The sequence below is a fragment of the Scophthalmus maximus genome, chromosome 5, assembly GCF_022379125.1.
Source record: "Scophthalmus maximus strain ysfricsl-2021 chromosome 5, ASM2237912v1, whole genome shotgun sequence".
NCBI classification, from domain to species: Eukaryota; Metazoa; Chordata; class Actinopteri; order Pleuronectiformes; family Scophthalmidae; genus Scophthalmus; species Scophthalmus maximus.
The window spans coordinates 4,126,345-4,147,758 of NC_061519.1; the positions used below are offsets into that span (position 1 = coordinate 4,126,345).

Here is a 21,414-nt window from a genome sequence, read left to right on the forward strand (position 1 = left end):
AACAGTAGGGATTTATTTTGTCTATTTTACGGAGGGTTTTGCTCATTCACCTTGATGTGGCTGTACTCTGCTTTGCCAGACTCACTGCCGACAGTCTTGGTCTCCGTCCTGGGTTTGAGGACTTGGCGCAGCGGACTGGAGATTGGCAGGCCTGTCACGCTGATCCCATCTGAGGAAAGACATCGTGGCATCACACAGTCAGCAGAAAAAACAACAACAACAACAACAACAGAGTACAGAGACATGGCCTCCATTAAAACAATGGCTAGCAGAGCATCACAGTAATCAAAGTGCAAAATATTAACAGGAGATGCTCTGTGTGATTTAATGACCTTTTTTTGAAGCTCTAACTTTCATCCGTGTCTTGTTTAGTTAGATTCCCAACATTTCCCAAAAAAACCTTTGTATCTTACAATTACTTGATGATAAAGGTTAGGCGACGGAGATTTGTTGGTCTGGCAGTAGCAGTAAGGCAGCAGTGACCTTGATTTACTCTTCAGGGTAAATAAATGGCGAATTAAATTATTATTTACATTGAGTTACATCACAAAAAAAACCCTGGAACACGTACAGCATGGGAGCAAAGGTGCTTGTTCTTCGTATTTCAGAGTTTAAGGGAATGAGAGTTGCTCTGTTCAACTCCTTATTTGGTTACTTCCAGCACCAGTGCCAAACACATCTATATCTCTTGCAAAAGTGAATGCATGACGCAAAGGCTGCTTTAGGTGCATATCTTTAAGTTGCTTTCACTTTTTTTATACAGGCCTGCTGGAGTCTGAATTTTCAACCACTAACGTGCAAGTTTTACTTTTGCTGAGACTAATTGGCTTAAGCTAATCAACTATGCTAATTACAATAATCATTTCAGCTGACAAAATCATACGGTGTGGAACTATCAACAAATGTATTCGATAAGGTAATGGTGGACAGACATAGCAACAGCAGAAGAGGAGGACGGGGCTTAGCGGACAGTCATTTGAAGGTCCATCAGGTGCACAAAGCCATTGATGCACTGCAGCGCTGTAATAAACCCAATCTTCATGATGGTTATACTTTTCATAGAGGCACTGATTCACCTTCATAATGGTTAATCATGGACACGCCTTTGTGTTGACGGAGAGTTTGTTAGTCATCGACAAACGTTGGGGCAACGGCACTGTTTGCAACAGCAGAGATTGTTCCTGTTTACTTTCAAGCCCTCGCTGAGTTCCATTGATGCACGTTTTTCTCAATTTCGATATCCTTGAAAAAAAGCCTATTTTCTATGAAATGCTCAAATATTTTTGTTACCTCAAGCAGTCTATTGTTTACCTTGTACTATATAAGGTTCTTCACTGGGATTGAACAACTGATATTTCAAAAGAAGGAGTAAAATATTATTTCCATCACTAGTGTTAATGCAGTAAATACACACTAAATCTGCATTTATAGAAAAAAGACCTACCTGACAATTGATACAATGTAATAATTGTATCAGTGAGTGTACTACTCACCCACTTATGGTAGAGAAGATGCAGAGAAGGCAATTAAGTTTTTAATATGTTAAAATGATTAAAAAAAAGAATCTGCAATCATAGGATTCGTGGATCTACTATAAGCATCTGAAAAAAATAAATGGCAGATTTTATTTTCACGACCTTCAGATAAGAAATCCAATCGTGTGTCTGTAGACAGAGGAGCAGCTGCACTATCAGCGGCTGTGTTAGGCTCCACCACAGGGGCTGCTGCTTTCAACCCACTCAGACAATACTCAAAAATGACGCCCAGAGCCCGCAGTCTGACGTCAAAGAAATCAAATCGCTCTCTGACGTCAATAGGATGCAAAGCCCTGCAATTTCCCCGAAGAGATAGGAAATTACCAGACTTCACAGCAGCTCGGGCATCGGGTTCAGGACAGATCTATTCACAGAATTTCAGACTATAACAGCCACATACAAGATTGGTAAAAAAACAGAAAAGTGTTTGTTTATCTTAAAAAGAGTCGGGAGTCGCGAGTTGGAGTCAGAGAATGACGTGTGTGGAATGACTATGTTTTGCACTGATGGACGTATGTTGTGACAATGTAGATAATGTTAAATTTACAACAACAGGTCAAGACAGAGGGGTGTTGAGATTGTATTCACAGCAAAGCAAATGAATACAGCAAACTGGAGCAGATCAGAAAACAGGGAGGCTTGTGACTAAATTGGAAAAGTAGAAAAAACTTTGTCTCTAGGCAAAGTCAAGAAAAGCACAGGTTCCCTTACATTACATTTTCGTCACTTCTCTACAGTACATGCCAGGAGCAAAGCTCCAGAAATTCAAAAGTAGAGGGAACTCAAATGTTCTTATCAGATACTTTAATAGACAACAGTCCACTTAGATACGTGGATGTTTGAGGCTGTGCCTATCGCTGTTCTGTCCCCAGTTATATTCTGTCTCAAATAAAGGCCTGTTGTCTCTGAAGTGGAGCTTATATACAGGCCCGACACTTGGTAAGAATTTTCGGGGGTAGGAAAACCAATCATGTCTTGTGTTCTTGCCACCTTTAGCTGACTAATAAGGTGTGAGAGAATTGCGATTAATTGAAGGGAAATTTTAAAATTAAATTACGTTCACTTGGCAGACGCTTCTGTCCACAGCGACTCAAACACCTTCACATACACGCTCCCTCAGGCCACGATCAGACCAACGTCAGCCGTGCGTGAATAAAACGCAGGACCAACTCATTGGAGTGAGGCTTGTGCAGCAGTGCAGCAGAGAGTGAGGGGCTCCACATCCAACAAATAAGTTAGTTTAACCTGGCTCATCGTTTGACACAAATTGAGGTCATTGGGCTTGTTTGGTACTTTTCCTTTTTGCTACTAAAGAAATGCATGGTGCCAAACAAAAAACATATAAAAGTGGACCTATTGAAACATTTTAATTAAATCATGCCACCTGTTGCTGGTTAAGGGAACTCCATCTTTGGCAGCACGACCATAATCCTCCAACCAACAGTGCCAGTCTGGACCTAGCTACTGTACTGTACATTAACACAACCTCTGCAGATGGCCTTGGTTTGTGTTTTGATGGGATACAGCAGTCACACTGAGACATTTGCCCTGAATATCTGATAAATAACCAAATATGTATCCTCATTTTCCCACAAATATCAACTATCATCTGGGACAGACAAAAAAAGTATTAAGACACCTCAACTGTGTGAAACATGTTGTTGATGACTGTTGTCTCAGCTCGAGTGAGAACAGTCTTTTCGCGTTATTGCCTCATTCTCTATATCCAGCTGTCTGACAGATTAAAAAGGAAAAGGAAAGGTCCCCAAATACAGCCAACACTTTTTTGACTCTACGCCCTGCGTCCTCCATTACGGTATGCAGCCTACCTCAGGGGGTACACATGCCCTGCCGTGTCCTGCGGCACCGAGACTGCGTGAGTAATGAGTGGCGTGATTAACAATGGCACTGCTCACAATCATCCCCCTCCGTTGCATCCTCCCTCCAATCAGTATCTGTCTAGTTCTCCTTCGAACAGCCTCCGGGAGAGTCGAGGCGAATTCAGAATCTCTCTCGCTGGCCACCTCGCCGCAACACAGACGGGGAGTGTCACTTCTGAAATAATTGCAATTTTCTTTAGTGAAGGTGTGAAGGCTCAAGAGAGACTGTTGATCTCTGCATTGTCAATTGCTCTGATATTAACAAATCTTTTTTTTCCCGGAAGATAGATATATCAAATAAATAGGAAAATGATCACCTGTGACAGCGCAAACATTATTTCCCCCCCCCCCAAAATCCTGTTAAATGGACAGAATCAAACATCAAATGCCTCTTGACGGCTTCCTCGTTTGACGAGTACTATATCAGCTGAAGATGAACAACACAATATTTCATAACTGGGGCATATATTACCACTTTGTGGTAATTCTGGACATTAAACGCACCATTACCCCGATTCAAACAATGACAAACAGTATCTCATTAAAAAGCACACCATTATTCTGAGCTGACAGGCAACGTTGAAACTGTAACATCATTACACATCTATTAGTCTTACAGCGAGAGTATTGTAGTATCTGAAGAAATGACTGTTGTCATTACTGAAAGCCATCCCAGTCGGCCTGGACGCTTCATTTAAGTCCGGGGGGAATCATCTTCGAAACAGCTGTTTTGTTTTAAACCGCAGTAACATCCAGAGATTATCACACGCTTAGAAACTAGAGTTGAATAGACTGCAGGTTTTGATTTTCTAGTAAAGGCTGTTTTTAGTCTACGGTTACCAATGTATAGTTCCAATTTGACTTGAGTAACACAAAGGTCTCAGTCCAGTGTCTGACACCATGTTGAGTTTTTTGTGAAGACAACTGTTGAGATTTCACCTTTCGCAATCATATCATCTGCTCAATTACACTATTTATTTCTGACAAACTGGAACTGAAAACAGTATTTGTACCATGTCTGCTAGAGCAGAATGAATTCTTTTTTTAATACTATTTCTTTTATCTCTGCAACAGAACAATACACTTTAGTGATGCCTTACTTTTTCCTTGCAAAAGATCTCACTGGTAAAGCTAAATATATCTTAACTGCTACATGTTGTCTGATCAGAAAGAGCCATTTCTTGAACCTTTGTAACTGTGGCAAAATATGGCTGTATTTATGCCTATAATTGCAAATTACATTTCGGCCCCACTAGAGCTGCGGTAATGGACCTGGAGCTGTATGATGATTGCTCAAAACCAAGGGAGAACATGTGCACTTCAGTAGCTTACAACAATGCTATGTTAGTCGGCTACCTACAGTTACTGAGAGCTTCTGCTCTGCTGCTATCAAGTATCTTATTTTTAAGTAAAGCTCCTTCTCCGCAAACATTTCACTGTTGCAGTCTATATCGCTACGGATACAAATGCTAATCTAGCCATTTTTTTAAAAGTGCTGCTAAAAAGCAAGCGACAAACAGTGCACCCGGATGGGGCCTTGACTGTTGCTGAGGACTTCACCCGTTACATTATTGAGATCCCAGCTAGCCCAGCTCTTAGTGTCACTGCCTTGGCAATGCACGTCCATGAATTTGGAAGGTGGAGCTTCTGAAGCAGCACTGAAGAGAGACATGTATTAGTTTCTCTGTTGAGTTTAAATATTGTCAGAATCCTTATCCCTCCACTAAACTAGAAAGTTTCATAGAAGAATGTGTAAAAAAAAAAACACCTAAAAAGTATTAAGGTTTGATACCCAGCTGCTCTGATCTAACCAGACTCAAGATGTTTGGAGAGCAGCAAGTCTAAAAGCTTTCAAGGGTTGAAGGTTGGACAGCAGCTGTGTTGTCACTTGACAGCAGAGAGCAGACAAAATGGAAATCTAACATGAACGTGTCATAGGTTATTACTCTAAAATGTATTCTTCGGGACTGGGCCTGCTGGTGCAAGTTCAAAGTTGAGGGGGGAAAGAAACTGACTACAGAAGTAGGACAGCAGTATATTTTCTCTGAAGTCGAGTGAGGACAAACTAATTTTAACACAGCGTCTGAATGCATCGTCCTCCTTGTTGTTACCGGAGTTGGCCTGCTGTGTTTCTCTTGTCCCTCGTCTCCATTTCAGATGCATGCGTTGACTGTGGTGCTGTCCTCAAAGACAACCATCGCATCAACGTAGGCGGTCGCGCTGCCATTAGGTACGATGCTCACACCAGTTAACGCAATAAAGCGCGCTGCAAGTCAGCTGAACGATGACATCACTCTCATCTCATCTGGAGTTATGGTGTCATGGTTTTGAGTCGGACCGAAAGTGAGGGATAAGCTAGTCTGAGGATAAATCAATGAGGCTCGCCTTGTTTTGAATATTCTCACTGCACTCTTGTCTGACTCGCGCCCTCTGCCTCGGCTGAGACACCGAGTGCAGTACTCCCAGGCAACATCTGATGGATTCATCATCACAATGTGCAAATAAATACAGCTTGATCAATAAACAGAATATATTAGATAAGATTAAATGGCACTGATGACGGATTATATCACTCTCAATATTCTGACAGGCGGGCGAGAGTGTGGTGTAAACTAATTCCCACCTTCAGTGCAGCATGACAAACGGTAGAAACGAAAACTTTCTGGTGTGAGGGCTACATTTTGTATTTAATATAATAATAATACATTTCATTTATGGAGCACTTTTCATCGCTAAAAGCAATCACAAAGTTTACATAAACAAGCAAAATATAGAGAAGAGCTGATGTTAACACAATATACCAGCATCGTGCACGTCAGACAGACTGACATGCACCGCACAAGCTGTGAGCTATCATTTATCCTCAAGCTGTGGAGCTGGAAAACTATGGGTGCGAAAGAAGACAGACAGAGAAGTTATAAAACTTCCCTCCGTTCATAAGACCAGGTGTGTTTGTTGAAGGAGAGGCAAATTGTGGGGCCCTTTGGATAAAAAGTTTTTAATTGCAGCCCATTTAATATCCACTTACTGCTTACTTGGTGCTGTAAAGAAATCCAAACGCTTTCATGCCAAATGGAACCCAGTGGCACAAAATTTTAGATTTAGCAGAGACTGCCAGTTTGTCTGCCAGGTTTATTAACCATATCCAGAGAGTGGGGATAAATTAAAAGATTAATAATGGACTGAGTGGTGTCAAGATGTGATGACGGCTATTCAAACACTGTGTGATGTTCAGAGGCTGTGGTCTTAGACTATATAGTGGATTTTAGAAAATGGTAGAACTGCATGTGACATGCATCATTCTTTCACATCAGTTTTTTGCATTTAAAATGGGTGGGGGGGGGGGGGGGGGGGGGGGGGGGGTTGTATTATGCTTTGATAAGTATGGAGACAACTAACACCAAACTAGTGTCATTGTGAAAAAGCTGCAACATACAACCAGGGCACATAAAAAATGGTAAAAGTATAAAGCGCTTTTCTAGTCTTATCGACCACTCAAGTGCTATACAGCACGAGACACATTCCCACAGCGCTGCTATTTACCACGCTTTTTCTGTCAAATTGATACACATTCATACACGGTCGGAAGAGTCGTCAGAGGCTTTAGTGTCTTGCCCAAGGACACGTCGGCATGCAGACTAGGGCAAGCTGGGATCGGACTGCCGACCTTCGTCTCTACCTCCTGAGTCAACAAAGTTACAAAAGATTATCACTGGAATTCAAGATTTTAAAAGACCTGAGACAAATACTAACCCACCGCTGATCTCACTGCAGTAGAAACTCATACAGACGTTTACTTTTAAAATATAACCATATTTATAACAACTAAATAAAATGCAAAAATATGTTTTCACGACTATACTGGATTATTTATGTTCTTATGTTTCTACTTGTTGTTATTAATTACTTTTTTCCAAATCTCTAAATTTCGAATGTGGTGGCAAGAAACTGAATAAGCATATTTCTGAAAAACACTAACTAGTTCTTTTGGAACTATGCAGATGGAGTTGTACATTTACCTAGCCAACTAGAATGTCTCACTCGAGAAAAGTCTATGATGCTGTTATATGCTGATTATAACGGTAATAATAATCTACTACACTGTGGCAGAATTAAAATTCATACACGACAATATGTGGTGGCTAAGTAAGACAACCTAACAGTTGTTGACTGCACCAGTTGTGCCTAAAATAATCAAGATTTCACAGTTTAATTAGCAGAACTAGGTAATCGTCAAGCACAATGCCGACTTGCACAAAGCCAAACCACTGGCTTTATGCAAATGGGTTCATTAGTATATTAACACAACATTATTATTTTGATTACATTATTGTATTAAAGTGCAAGATAGCATCAAATGTGTTTAGCAAAAGCTGCATCCCATAAATTTCATCGTAATAACTGCATCCAGAGCCGCTGTAGGAACCACGTCTTATCTTCTAAATTCAGGGCCCCAATTATTGCTCAGCTAATTAAAACTCTGAAACGGCATCGCTTAAATGACCTCATGAGAAGAGCGGCACCGGGGCTGAAACAGACATGCAGCGCTGTGTGTGTTTACTTCCCCAGTCATCTGGTAAAGTAACGTCTCCATGGCGTGGAAGCAGGTCCGTATTGATTACGCACTATTCATCGGCGCACAGAGTCGGCGGTGAAAAGGTTCGACCGGCTGATGAACGAGGTAGAGAGGTCAGGAGCGAGACAGGACAGAAAAGGAACCAGGAAAAAGACTGGAGAAGGAATGCAACGAATGAGCTTCGAGGTAGGCGAGAAGGTCAGACTCCTTTTTTTTTCAAAGCTAGGAATAAAATTTACAAGAGAGGGAATCAGACGGTTGAAATGAGGAAGCCAGAAGCTAGGAGAGAAACCGAGGTGTAGAGACCTCGAGACCTCTCTCCTATTACCGTTGAATCTTAAATGAGGCAGCCGGAATCGCTGTAACAAAAACTGTTCTGTCTGCAGGGGCACATTAACTCTCATTTCTGCAGAGAAACGTGTGTCGGCTGGGCAGTGAAGACAAGATGTTCATTATTCGTCATTCTTTCAATTACTGTTTGGTATAGAAAATGTAAGGAAATAGTAAAAGAAAATTAAAGAATTTTCCACAGTCTTACATGACGTCTTGAAAAAACAAAGATATTAATTTAGCAATGATGATGACAAAGAAAAGGAGGAGGATGTTCTCCTACTTCAAAAAGATGAAACCAGCTAAATGTCAATAGTCTCAGCACAATTCCACTTGAAGAATAAAAACATATGGGAGGCATTTTTAAGTTTCCACCAAGCAATCTGGAACATTGTGACTCACACCATCGTCCACTTCCCCTGTATGAATTACTATGAACAAATGAAGTGTTTGCATTTCTTTTTAAATATCCATGTTTAGCGTTGCACAGTGGTTTCTCAATTTGTGCGAGAATTTAAAGAAGAGAAAGAGTTTCATTAAATGTATAATCATTGAGACAACTTCATGGTTGATGTTTTTTTCAGCAATAGCCATTGAATGCATAAAACTGTAATTGTCTCCCTATATGGTAGTTTTTCTTCAGTTGTTTGAATCGGATTGACTGCTGAAGCACCGGGGGTTGGGGGGGGGGGGGGGTTGTTCACAGACTCATCATCACTTTATTGTTTACTATTCACTCTATCAGTGCTGTATTAAGTTGTTGCTAATTAAAACGGAACATGCTGCTGCTGCTGCTCCACATTAGAAAGCATTCAACTGGCAAAGCACGGGGTGCTACTTATTGTGAAACAGTCACAGGAAGCAAAATCGTGTTTATCGACATGGTTAGCAACACGGACGACGAGACATTTTGCAAAAGTGAAGCCAAAACCTCTTTATCACTCCTCCTCCATGTAAGCAGATTGGACATGGGTCAAACTAAAAGGTCAAATGTTTTGGTGTTGGTTTCTGTCATTTTAGGTCATTCTTATCACACTGATGCATGTACGAGTGTTCATTTTTTGATAAAGGTGGTATTAATTAGCTGTTTGAAGAATCTGAGACAGACTTGTGAGTGGTTAAGTGACTGTTACACAGCACAACCTCGATACGTCTGGCTCCAAATGTCGGCACAAGCACAAGAAGGCAGCGCCCGTATTTTAGTACAATGGGAGGAAGAGGGAACGCGTTATCCATGATTTTATACAATCTATTGTTACATTTGGTTTGCACTTACTGCGAACATTAATTAATATTTTATTTTACGCATGTTTTCAACAGCTCAGCACTTTAATCTTTTTGTGCCCAGCTTTTGAGTGAAAAACAAATTACACAATAGCTGCAAAATATTGCTGTCATAATAAAACTACACTTGCTGATGTCCCCAGTTACCAAAAGTCACATCAAGTCAACCAGGACTGAAATCTCTCGGATAACATTTGAATGGGTTAAATCATGATTTCAAATAAAAGTAATTACTTTCTAAATTTGCAGTTTAACTGGTATTTATGACTTAATTGCATAATAAGCTGTGAACCTTTAACCTGCAGGTTTACAGAGAAGTTAAAATGTGAATGTCTGTGTCCCCCCACTCACCGTCGTTCAGGTCCTGCAGCAGGCTCTCCTGACCAGAGAAGTCCAGCTTGACTTTGATATTGACGCTCAGCGTCACAGCCTGGCCCGGCTTCAGGGGCAGGTGGGATAGAGGCTTGTCCAGCTCCCAGCTCAGAAACTCCCCAAACACTTTCTCTGCACGTACACCAAAGAGAGACACAAGGAAAATAAATATTTAAAATGTTCAGAATTAGAAAATAAGCAATGCAAGGCATTCCTGAACATGATAACACCTTCTGGGACAAACCTATCGCAATACTAGCATTATAATTATAGTTGCATTTTTTTGGATGCAAATATTTTTAGACAAGGGAATGTGAGAGTGAGATTGACACTGTTTTGCATGCAGTAATCATTTAGCAGAAAGATTCACTTTGGAGTTGTTGTTCACCGTCTGTGTAGCTTGTGAAATGCACTCGATTACACCGGCTGCTCACTGCACATGATGAAAAAACAAACACCATGATGTTTCTTATGCACGGAAGTGTATAAGCCCCAAGGAAGATTTATGTTTTTTTCATTTTACATCTCGAGAATAAAATCTAAATGCCGAGAAATTTGAAAATTCGAAAAATAAAGTTTAAGATTATATCAAATTTAAGAATATATCTTAAGTAATAACATAAGTGCACCGGTCTCTTTCAGCACAGAAACACCGGGTGGTAATCATATAAGAAGAAAACTGTGTCTGTTCAGAGGGAGGAGCCATCTTCCGTACTTATGCATTTTGCTTTCCGGTGCAATAACAAAAGCTGCTGATTGGCCTCATACCAACAAAGACTTTATAGGTGCACTTCACTACACCTGTCTCCAACCCCCCCTTCCACCTGAGATGAATGACTCAGCTGCATTCACTTCAACCAGGAGCATCAAGTGAATGGTTCACCTGAATAAAAAATGTGTTCCGTCTACGCAGGTGAGCAAACTCCTGCGATCCCCAGGCTGATTTTAACAGACGCACGGCAGAAGGGGAGATGCAAGATCAGTGTAACAACAAGGGTTTACACAAACCCAGCTTGTTTCATAACCAAAGCCTGAAAAGTCCTCTAGGAGTATGTGAATGTAGGCAGCATTAAATAAAGATTTTGTGAATAACCACTTTAAATATTCATAAATTCAGAGCTCCTTGCCGTGAATTAAAAGAGAGGGGGGAAAGAGGGGTGGGGGGCAGAGAGTGTAGCAATGGGGGAAATGATTTTAAAGAAATGGGATTGGAAAGGAAAACACAAGTCATTCTACTTGAATATGCAACAGCAGGCCTTGTAATTCAACAGGTTCACAGCGAGGATTGTGGATGATGTTACTATCGTCGCACTACTTAAACTATGAGTCACGAGAAATGGCAGCCGCAATGACGGTCGAGAAATAATTTTCAGCTCCTGTTTTTTTGAAAACAGCGCGGAGGGCATGTCAGCCCTGCCTCAGAGCCATTTCAAAGGCTGTCCTGAACATTTAAGAGCAAGAGAAGATGAAAATCTCAAAAGTCGGACTCCCCCTCTTTTTTCTTTCTCCCCCGGTTATGGTCCAGCAGGACAATTAAGGAGCTGTAACTCATGTACAACAGGTCCAATGAGGAACAATCAGAGAAATTGAATGAAATACTGTTCAAAACTTGTATCAATACTATACTACTACGATATCTTTCTTTTACATTATGTCGAAAAACGGACGTCACCTGGGTCAACAAGATCCGCCTCAGGTTGAGGGGAACCAAGGCAACCTGGTGAGAAGTGTCCTGCTGGGACGAGACATTCATGGTCCAGGGTGGGGAATATTGAATTGTTGGAACACTACTATACAAGCAAACCCCAGTGAGACGGGATATATGCAGAGGATGTTGGATCGATAGAATAGAAACAACTGCTGGCTTGGTGTTCCAATGTTCGCAATTGCACAGAGAGATTGAGGAAGTACAACAGAGATGCTGTGGCAAGGGAAGGGGGGGCAGGACAACATCCCCACACTCCGAGATTGGGTCGCAGGCCTCGACAAGCCCCATGCCAGCTGACCTGAGATTGGAGATCATAGCCAAGCCGATTGCCACTGTCAAAAGTGTTGCCAGCCGATTCCAGGAACAACCTCAGAGATCCTTTTGCCCAAAGAGCGCATAACCCACAGGCTCCCAGAACCCTCAGGATCCCAGTATGGCACCACACCACTACCAAAGTGTTGGACCGACTGTAACCCTGAGCCACTCGGCTACCACAGTCAAAACTAGTTAAAAACAGCCGGGTGAAGTTCAGAATAAATGGCTAAAAGTGAGGAGAAGCCTGCCACACAAGCAGAGGAGGACAGGCCAGTACGACACCAGGCAGAAATCTGAAACCAGCAGTTGGACACGTGTTTTTACATCATAGTCTCTAACAGGTTCAACTTTTTGTTTAAAGTGAGATATTATAGAGCTCATCATTCCCTGGGGTAACCCTGCTCCACTACAAACCCTCACACAAGTCAAATAATGCAAACTTTGCCCTGCTCAACATATTATAACAATAATTTATTTTCATTATAACCAAACATACCGGGAAGATGTTAGCACTAATGAGTGGGATTTTCAGTCTCATTTCTGAGACACGAGGAATAGCACATAAGCAAGACTAAAAAGAAAAGTGATTGCTAAAAAGAGTACAGAAACATTTTGGTGTCTTCTTAAATGTATGAATATAAAAGCCACGAGGAGAGATGTCTGGTACAAAAACACAAATGTCTCGCTCAATGCCAGGCAACCCTAATACTAAAATTGAATGGCCATCATAACGAAACCTGATGATGCCTAATAAGAAAAAAGGACAATACAGTCAGATCTGCTCATGGTAACAAAATCACTGAGGCAACATTAATCCCCCTTCTTCTTTTTTTTTATTGGCGGCACAGTCAAAGGTGTTTGGACATTTGGTTTGAACGTGCATTAGTGTCTCAGGGGCCGACTGAGCCGTGCCGAAATTTAATCCACCAAGGAGCGATACGGTGGCAGTGTGAAGAAAAGGTCTGATGGCCGGTGATTTTCTACCGTACAAAGACAACTTGGTTTGTGTTTACTCTGTTTCAAAGCGACACAACAGACTATTGTGTTAGGAGTTTTATTTTGTTTTCTATGAAGTTCTTTTTGTGAATACATGTATTTACTTTTGGGACACCAGACTCACTATCTGGTGGGTCGAGGTGGCTGTGCTGTGGCAGAAAGACTAATGTTTTGTTTGTTTTGCCAAAGGTGTCCTCATATTGCGCATCTTCATCTTTTATTCATCCTGTCAGCGTGTCGCTATAGATTCCATCGCCACTGTATCCATGACCTCAGCATCATAATGTACACGCATGTTTGACTGAGGCACCCAGAGTATAAATTACAATCTGAACTTGACTCACTATAGGGGTCAAATGGACACACGTTGCATTTGCTCAAAATATGGACAGACTAGTTCAAATACATAAATTGTTTTTATATTTTCTTATTTTATCTGAATGTGCAATGAGAGTCAGCACATGTGATGCATACTCTATAGAGCTCAGCTAGCATGAAATAGTGACTTCATTACAACACCGGCTCTCATTGTATCCTTTCCTATGTATTGTGGCATCGGCAAGTAACCAGTATGAGATACACTGTAAATCTTTTTTTTTTTCTGAGATTAGACAATAATAAGTGAGACACCACTGATAATGGTGGTCTACAGTTTGTTTTTTTGTTTGGTTGCTGTCAGGTTTGGAGCCAACAAGTATTGATATACAAACAGATGGTGGTGGCCACATCTATGTTAATTTAAGTAACATTTTTAAAAACCTACACAGAGTTGAATGCTCCCGACCCCGGACACACTGTCACCAGCTCTCCTGTGGTTTAAGGATTTAAGTGGCAGTGGAACAGCTAATTAAACGTCCTCTGATAACTCCTCACAAATTGATGCAAAAGAATAGAAAAGACATGGTTGAAGTGAAATCAGTGAATGATTCCTCATAATTAAATGAGAAGGTAGAACACCAGTAACAATGAGATTGATTGAATAAAAAAAACACTGATTCATTTAAAATGCGGTAATATCCTTCAAGGGCTCGGTCTTATTTGAATCACTCGAGTTGAAAACACAGTGGTTTCCTAAATTACTGCAAAAACAAAACAGATGAAGTTACACGGAAGAGACAGAACAGGATGATCAATTGCACTGCAATGCAATTAGCAAGTCACGTAGTATCATGCAGCCCACCAGGCTGCTCCTCCTCTGAGGCAGTGTGTGTGTGTGTGTGTGTGTGTGTGTGTGTGTGTGTGTGTGTGAATTGTCATTTTTGACTCTTTAATGCGTTCACAAAAGTGTCCATAAATTACAGCGAGTCATTTAGGAACCTTGTTTTTCAATTTAAGTAAAACTCAGAACACAGCGACATTTCGCACGAGTCTGACAGAGATAACAAAAACACACTGGCTGCATTGTAAGCTGCAGTGCAGAAAGAGCTTCACTCCGCTATAAGCCAATTATCCTCCTACAGAACAAACTGGGCACGATTCCCTTGCATATACTTCCACTAGCAGCTTTCCAGGGGTCACCGTGGTTGGCATGAAACAAGCCGAGGCTTACTACAAAACACCACTTCCAAAAAAACAACATCTTGATTCGGGACTATTGGCGACATTTGATCTTGGTAGGAACACAGAATCAATAGTCACTCTGTGTCACAGCTGAAACCGGGTTCAGACTCTGACAGGCAGACTTGACAGTGTCGAGTTATGAAAATATTTCAAGTCTATATTACAAGATCTTATAATTGAGAGATCACAAGGGTCTGTCCTTCTCCTCTTCACCCCCTAAAATCTTCCCAAGCACACACATCACCACTGGTGTCTTACCCCTGAGGCGGTACAAAGACTGTTCAACAGCCCTTAGAGTAGCTACAAAGATTATTTACCGAAAAGACTGAAAACACATTTAGACATTCATTTTTGCAGGCAGAGTGATGTTGGCATTTTTGTTAAATGTATGGTTATCAGCTTTTTTCTGGGGTCTTTGGGGAAATATCAGCGCCCAGGCACATTGAACAGATGGTGCGTAAGTTCATATACAACATATTTGCTCCGACACTGTCTCGACAAACCCGGAGAAATTATGAGCAGCGAAACGCACATCTTGATCTGCAGTACTGTAATCTCGATGTCCCATTAATTGAGATTGGAATAATATTTGTGAAACAACATAAGGATTTTCTTATCAGACTCTTCCTGTACATATGCAAATGTGGCCGACCTCACAAGTTCCTTTTTGTTTTCCCTTTTCTTTTTTTAAATGTTGTAGCTCATTGAAGTCACTTCTGTTTTTCCCATTCATACACACTGAATAAGGATAACATAGAAACCTGTGGGTGATCCATGCTGAGAGAAATAAGGAGAACGAGGCTGTGACGATATCAATGGTCAGCGTCGTTCGTGGTAATCTATCTGTTGGGGGATTTTGACAGGTTCCTGTCACAAGAATCCAAGAGTGGGAGCAGAAATCTGACAGCAGGCATTTTTTTAGCCTGAGTGTGGGGAGAAGGAACCAAACAGATGTGCAGGACATTTGTGCATGAACAATATATATCTGAGGCAAAGCCAATTTTGCACGCAAGCACGGACTGTCTGAACGTGAGAGGAAGAAAAATTGCTCTCAAAATTAAAGACCACTGCTATTGAATAAAGATAAGAAATAAACTCCAAACTGCACTGCATGAATACTTGAATAATCTTTACATGAAGCGTACTTGCAAAGCTTTGAATAAGCCAAAGAAAAAATGTCCACCAGTCTTTAACTGGTGGAGAATAAATGTATTCATAGCATGAGGGAAAAGAGCAAGAAGCCAGAACATGAAGCAGTGAATTTACTGGTTACTCTGTTGAGAAGAGGGATTCATATCCAGAGCAACAAAGAGAGTGAAAAGGGAAGGAAAAAAAGGACAACAATATAGAGGAATATAGAGAACAGAGGAGCTATTCCCCAACAGGGACTGAAGGAGATGAGGATTTGAAAGAGAGAGCTTGGAAGGGACGAAGAAAAATAGAGCTGCGAAACCATATGGAGAAACTTAAAAGGCCAAAGATCACGAGAGTTCATTCACTAGATGTTGGAAAAATAAAGAGAAAAGGAGGAACTTTGTTGGTGGACACTTAGATCTGCAAAACTGACATTTTAATCTTTCCCTCTGCTAGAGCTGTGCAGCTGTTATTAACCTGGAGTATTAAAAAAAAAAGCAGCAATGTAGTTTCTTTATTTATTACTGATTTTGTGAAAAAACTGAATCACTTTTATTGAGCTATTATTTCATTTTACACATCTACTCAAATCTAATTGAATCTTTAGCACTGCAGTTGGGGGATTTTTAACATAATAATCTAATCCTTGCATGCGTGCAACAAATTATCCACATTTATGAGATCACTGAGCGACTGAGTTAAGCATCTATTCCCTCAGTTTTTCTTTTAAATTTTTATATCTACAATTAGTCTATGTTTAATTTGGGTTACCACTTGAAAAGGTTAACATGCTGTAATGTTCAGAAAAGGCATCAGTGTTCTCATACTGCCCATTCCTGCAGCTCCTCTTCTCACCCTCTGTCTAATACGGCTGGATTTTTTTTTAGCCCGCCTCCCGATAAACCCCAGTCTGCTCTGATTGGCCAGCTGGCCCAGTCTGTTGTGATTGGTCAAACGATTTCAAAATGTGTACCCCCCTTCCCCAGAGAAGTGGAGATTCTCAGATTACAGGCGGGGTTACCCCAAAAGAGTCCAACTGTGACATCACAGTGGGAGAGAAATCTGAACCAGACGTTCAGAGCCAGGCTGTAGGGTTAAGCCAGTTCACAAAAAAACTACAGGGTCATTTTTCACAGTTTGTGGACCGGCAGGCTCCACAGATACACACATTTATGTGCACAAACACTGACAAAGTGATTTTTGCATAATATGTCACATTTTAGTAGAGAGACTGTGTTGTATGTTGGAGTCTGGCCAGCAGGGAGCTGGGTATGTAAGAAGCAGGGAGTCTCTGAGAGCATCTTAAAAAAAACTCCAGACTATTTTAATTGGAGTCCTTTTACTATTTACAGCAACAGGTCTATTCTTATCCACCCGAGAGCTGGACTGGGCCTCTGGACAGTTTCATTTTCTTCAGGGCTGGTCACCAAATTATGGTCCAGAGACCTTGACATGCTTGTGGGAGAAAAGCACGAACAGTGACAATGACAGAAGTCGTCTGTTAGGACCAGATCTATGAGCGTCAATGTTCGTGTGGTCCTTCTTCAATTAAACACAGATGCCCGCGGCCATTTTGTAAATGTCACATCAATTCCATATAAACTGGCTCCCTGGTCCATCTCTGCTCCTGGACTCTTTGATTGAACTCCTGCTGAGAGCAGCGACGGGAAGTGATTATTAAAAAGCAGATGTCCACAGATTGTACTGTATTCCCGGTAAGCTCAAGTGATTAAGTAATGCGTGTTTTAAGCAACTGGAGGGAAAAAATGCTTCTTCGCCTACAGACTTCACTTACACAATGACAAGCGAACACAACTGTGCTCAAAAGACAAGTATAATTGTATAACCAAATGTCTGTCTCGCTCTCCTGAATATGTACTATAATAGAACATTGGATTGTAAAAATAGAACGGCTGCTGTAAATCAAGGGCACTTGCTCATCTGAAAGTAATGCGGGGCATGTTACACAAATAATTGTTGGGAACAAGCGACTTATTAGACGTCTAAAAAAAATCAGCTGATATACGACAGAAAGAAAAATAATCTAAAGGAAGAAGATAGTTGTATATGTTTGTGATTTTAACTCCTCAACAAAAATATCACTATCAGCCTCAAAAATAAAGTTTCTAGCATTGAGTCCACTTAACTTGAAGAGAACTCACCTAGGTCAGGTGAAGTATAGTAATATTCCCCCTCAACACCACAGTGATGCTGTACAACACGACGTCCCTATAAATGTTTCAGTTAGAGGCTTCGATCAGTAATTGAATAACTCCTCCTCTATCTCCTGACTGCACTGCCAACCACGGGAAACACTGATGAGGCACGACATGCGCTACCAAAGCCCTCTATTGGTAAAAAAAAACACAAAAAACAATGATTTGTAATTTAGTGAAAGGCAGAAGATATTAGAGGGTTCATCAGGACCAAAACTGCTTTTCAAACACTGACGTAAATTAGGGATTATGACGGTAACACTGTGCATACAATGACCGTCACTCTCACCTGTGACATCTCTTTTGAAAACAGATGCTGTTTTGGTCACATTTCCTGTTCGGTATTCTCTCTCTCCATTGTACCCTACCCCCCAACCCTCAGGCCACCAGTTTGGCTAACATTGCCTCTGTTAACTTAAACGATTCAAGCAAATATAAAAATCACATTTGTGTTGGTCTTACTGAGAAGCTATTAATCCTTTTTTTCCGTTAATGGTGGCGGTGGCTCAGTTGCTTCCACAGGTGTTTAGTCAACCTGTATGGAGACTGAATGTTAATCCACCCCTTCTAACTAATCTAATTTTCCAGTAGCCACGTTATAAAACTGCACCCAGTTAGTTCGTACAACGGTCTGACGTGAGCCATCTACAACATGTGAAAGTTGCAGCTTCTGCACGTCTGACACTTGCACCACCATCGTAACTTTGTGTATGTGTGTGCTGTATCCAGAAATATGTATTTTTTTCAAACAGACAACCGTGTGAAACACAGACGAGTCAGTCACTCGGGGTGAGAGGGACTGCAGAGATCTGAGCACCTGAGCAGGTGTTGTACAAAGAGATGGAGCACAGAGTGAAAAGCCACGGGGGCATGAGAGATGTGGAACCGAAGACAGTGCGGCAGTGACCTCTGTGGCACTGCGGACATCACCGCAACAAACTCCCGAAACAACAAACTCTGTGGGTGATGAAGTGCATCAAAGGCCTGACCAAAACTGTACCGACCAAACATACACACAGCGATAATCTCAATACATCCTCACATTATATAAAGTATATATCGTCAGGCCTTTACTCTCCGAATGGAGAGATATTGCTTGAGTGATGTTTACAGGGGGCTCTAACCTTTGGTGGTGACAATCTTAGAGGTGAGCTCCAGGGTCTCGATGTCCTCAGATCCAATGTTGTCCAAGGTGATGGTCAGCTGCTGGGTCTCTCCGTTGAAGAGCTGGACGGACACGGTGCTGTACAGCTCTTCTTTGGACATGGGCTGGGGCGTGTGCGCTGACCTGGTTAGGTTTTTAGAGAAGGAAGAGGTTAGTTAGAATTTTCTTTTCTTTTTTATTTTGGATTAGGAATAAAGGTATTTAAAAGGCTTGTGGTGGCGAACCAAACCATTTCAAAAATAATTCTTCAGACATTAAATCAGCCAGCGATTTGTGAAAACAGATACGTTTTAAAAAAAACCTTGAATCTCAATAGCTAGAATGTCATTTGTTCCAGCTAATGCAGTGGGGAGTCCTGCATGGAGTTTAGCATTGATTTTCATTGTTTAGGTTTTGCCATTAAAGCCCAATTTAGGATTGCAGACAGCATACATTTTTAATAAGGGTTACCATATCTACCTTTACCACCAGTCAGCAACTGCCTTGACAGCAGTAGTTTGAAAGTTATGATGGATCAATGATGGAAATGTGTTGGAATTTTAGCAGCTGCATCTCCTTCTCTAGATCCTGACTATTATTAAATTAAAAATGTAATTAGCAAGGAAAAAGATTTATCTCTATGTTCTGTGGCTTTAAAAAAAACACAGTGGTGTTAGTTACGCTGCCGTTTTGTGCTGGAGGCAAGACGATCTGTAAGCAGTGAGGCACGTGTTGGACTGAAGTCTGAGCAGAAGGTCCACCTGTGGACCCGACCACAGCTCCCAAGAGACCACATATTATATTTCTATTCTATTTCCTTCATGCGTCGGCTGCGGCTCTTTCGGCACGAGGGAATACAAAGATTTTCCACGTCAAACGATGCCAAAGTGCTGCACTTAAAGTACAGGCATGGCCTAAACAGAGGATCGTGCAGTAGCTCGACTGTCAGAGATACGGATTCACAAGTCTTTAAAAGTCTTTTATTATAGTAATTCTAGAAATAAAAAATATTAATACTTTTACAGGCAATTTATTAATTCAGAAAACACATGGTTTGTGTTGTATTAAAGTTGAAATTTCTTTATGTCTTTATGTTAGAACTAGAGTTAGGTTAGAATCTGGTTTAAGAAACCTGGTCCTAACCAGACACTTAACATTAGTCAATTCATGAACGTGAATAATCTGATGAGTTACCTTTTGCTACTTGTTGAGAAACTGAGTATTAACGCAGTACAGCGCAGTGTACTCGGTGAGTAGCAGGACAGTGACACATTTTTCCGTTGTGTTGCGTCTGCACTCCAGAACGATGCGTGTGAAATGAAACAATGACTTTGAGGTCGAAGTGCTGACGTCCGGTGCTGGAGGGTGTCCACATCAGTCGCGGCTGAGCAGAGCGTAGGACTCGCTGCCTTTTCATATTGTTTTTTTTATTTTTTATGGCCAAACAGCAATATTCTTGTCTGTACGGTCAAGTCCAGTGACCTCCAGTAACTCAGCATGCGCTGTCACTTGTTGAGGACCCGAAAGAAGCCAAAAGTACTAACACAAGCACGGTACTGCCAAAGACTTGCAACCACATATTAAATCTGATATTGTGAGGGTTGAGGAGGCTCAGGAGAGACCTCCAGCTGCACCAGGGGAGTGATGAGCACACGTGACTTCAATAGTCTAATCAGTCCCCTGGTTACAAAAACCTGTGAAGAAGCTTCCAGAAAGACAACGGAGAACATGTGTGACAGACACCAGGCAGAGTCACACACAGTTTAATGCTGGCCTTTCACCTAATGACTTTCGAGCGATTTAACTGTCGTAGACAAATTTCCATTGTCGGTATAAAATAATGAGAGTTTTGCCGTAGTTGAGTCGCGCTCCCGTCATCTTGATCGTTTGGTGTGAGCTGGTGATCTGAGCTGTTTTAAGTCGGTCTTTTTCACGTCTTGACGTTCATCAACCGCGTTTGATATTATCGTAAGTTTTTAGGCTTCGCACATGCAGATAGTGACATGAAGATTTTCTACAACCAATAGGTGAGCTCTTTCCAGAACCAAACAGGAAGCAGAAAAGCGTGTAGGGGTCGGGGAATACATGCTGCGACATCGCATGGTGACTCCGGTGAAGCCTCGGAATGCTGCGGTTTCGAAACCACCTGGATGCGTGAACATCAGAGCAACCAGGTAGTTTCGAAACCGCGGCGTTCGAGGCTTCATCCGCAGGCGGGGTTACCACATCACACTGGGAGAGAAATCTGAACCAGTTGTTCAGAGCCAGGCTGTAAGCTTTAGCCAGCTAACAAAAAAAAACCACAGGGTGGTCTTTATTCAGTTTGTTGGCCGGCAGGCTCCACAGATACACACATAAACACTG

At 41.4% G+C, this 21,414-nt stretch overlaps 1 protein-coding gene across 5 annotated transcripts in view; it reads right to left on the minus strand.

Moving 5' to 3' along the window:
- The window catches only part of trappc9 (trafficking protein particle complex subunit 9), a 165,841-nt gene that overhangs the window by 107,632 nt on the left and 36,795 nt on the right, over positions 1 to 21,414 (minus strand). For all 5 annotated transcript variants that reach the window (XM_047332052.1, XM_035634488.2, XM_047332051.1 and 2 more), the window contains 3 exons: positions 19,031 to 19,194; positions 9,957 to 10,109; positions 51 to 169 (listed from right to left, as the gene is read on the minus strand). In XM_047332052.1, coding sequence (XP_047188008.1) covers positions 51 to 169; positions 9,957 to 10,109; positions 19,031 to 19,194 — 436 coding nt within the window. The remainder of the gene's footprint in view (positions 1 to 50; positions 170 to 9,956; positions 10,110 to 19,030; positions 19,195 to 21,414) is intronic.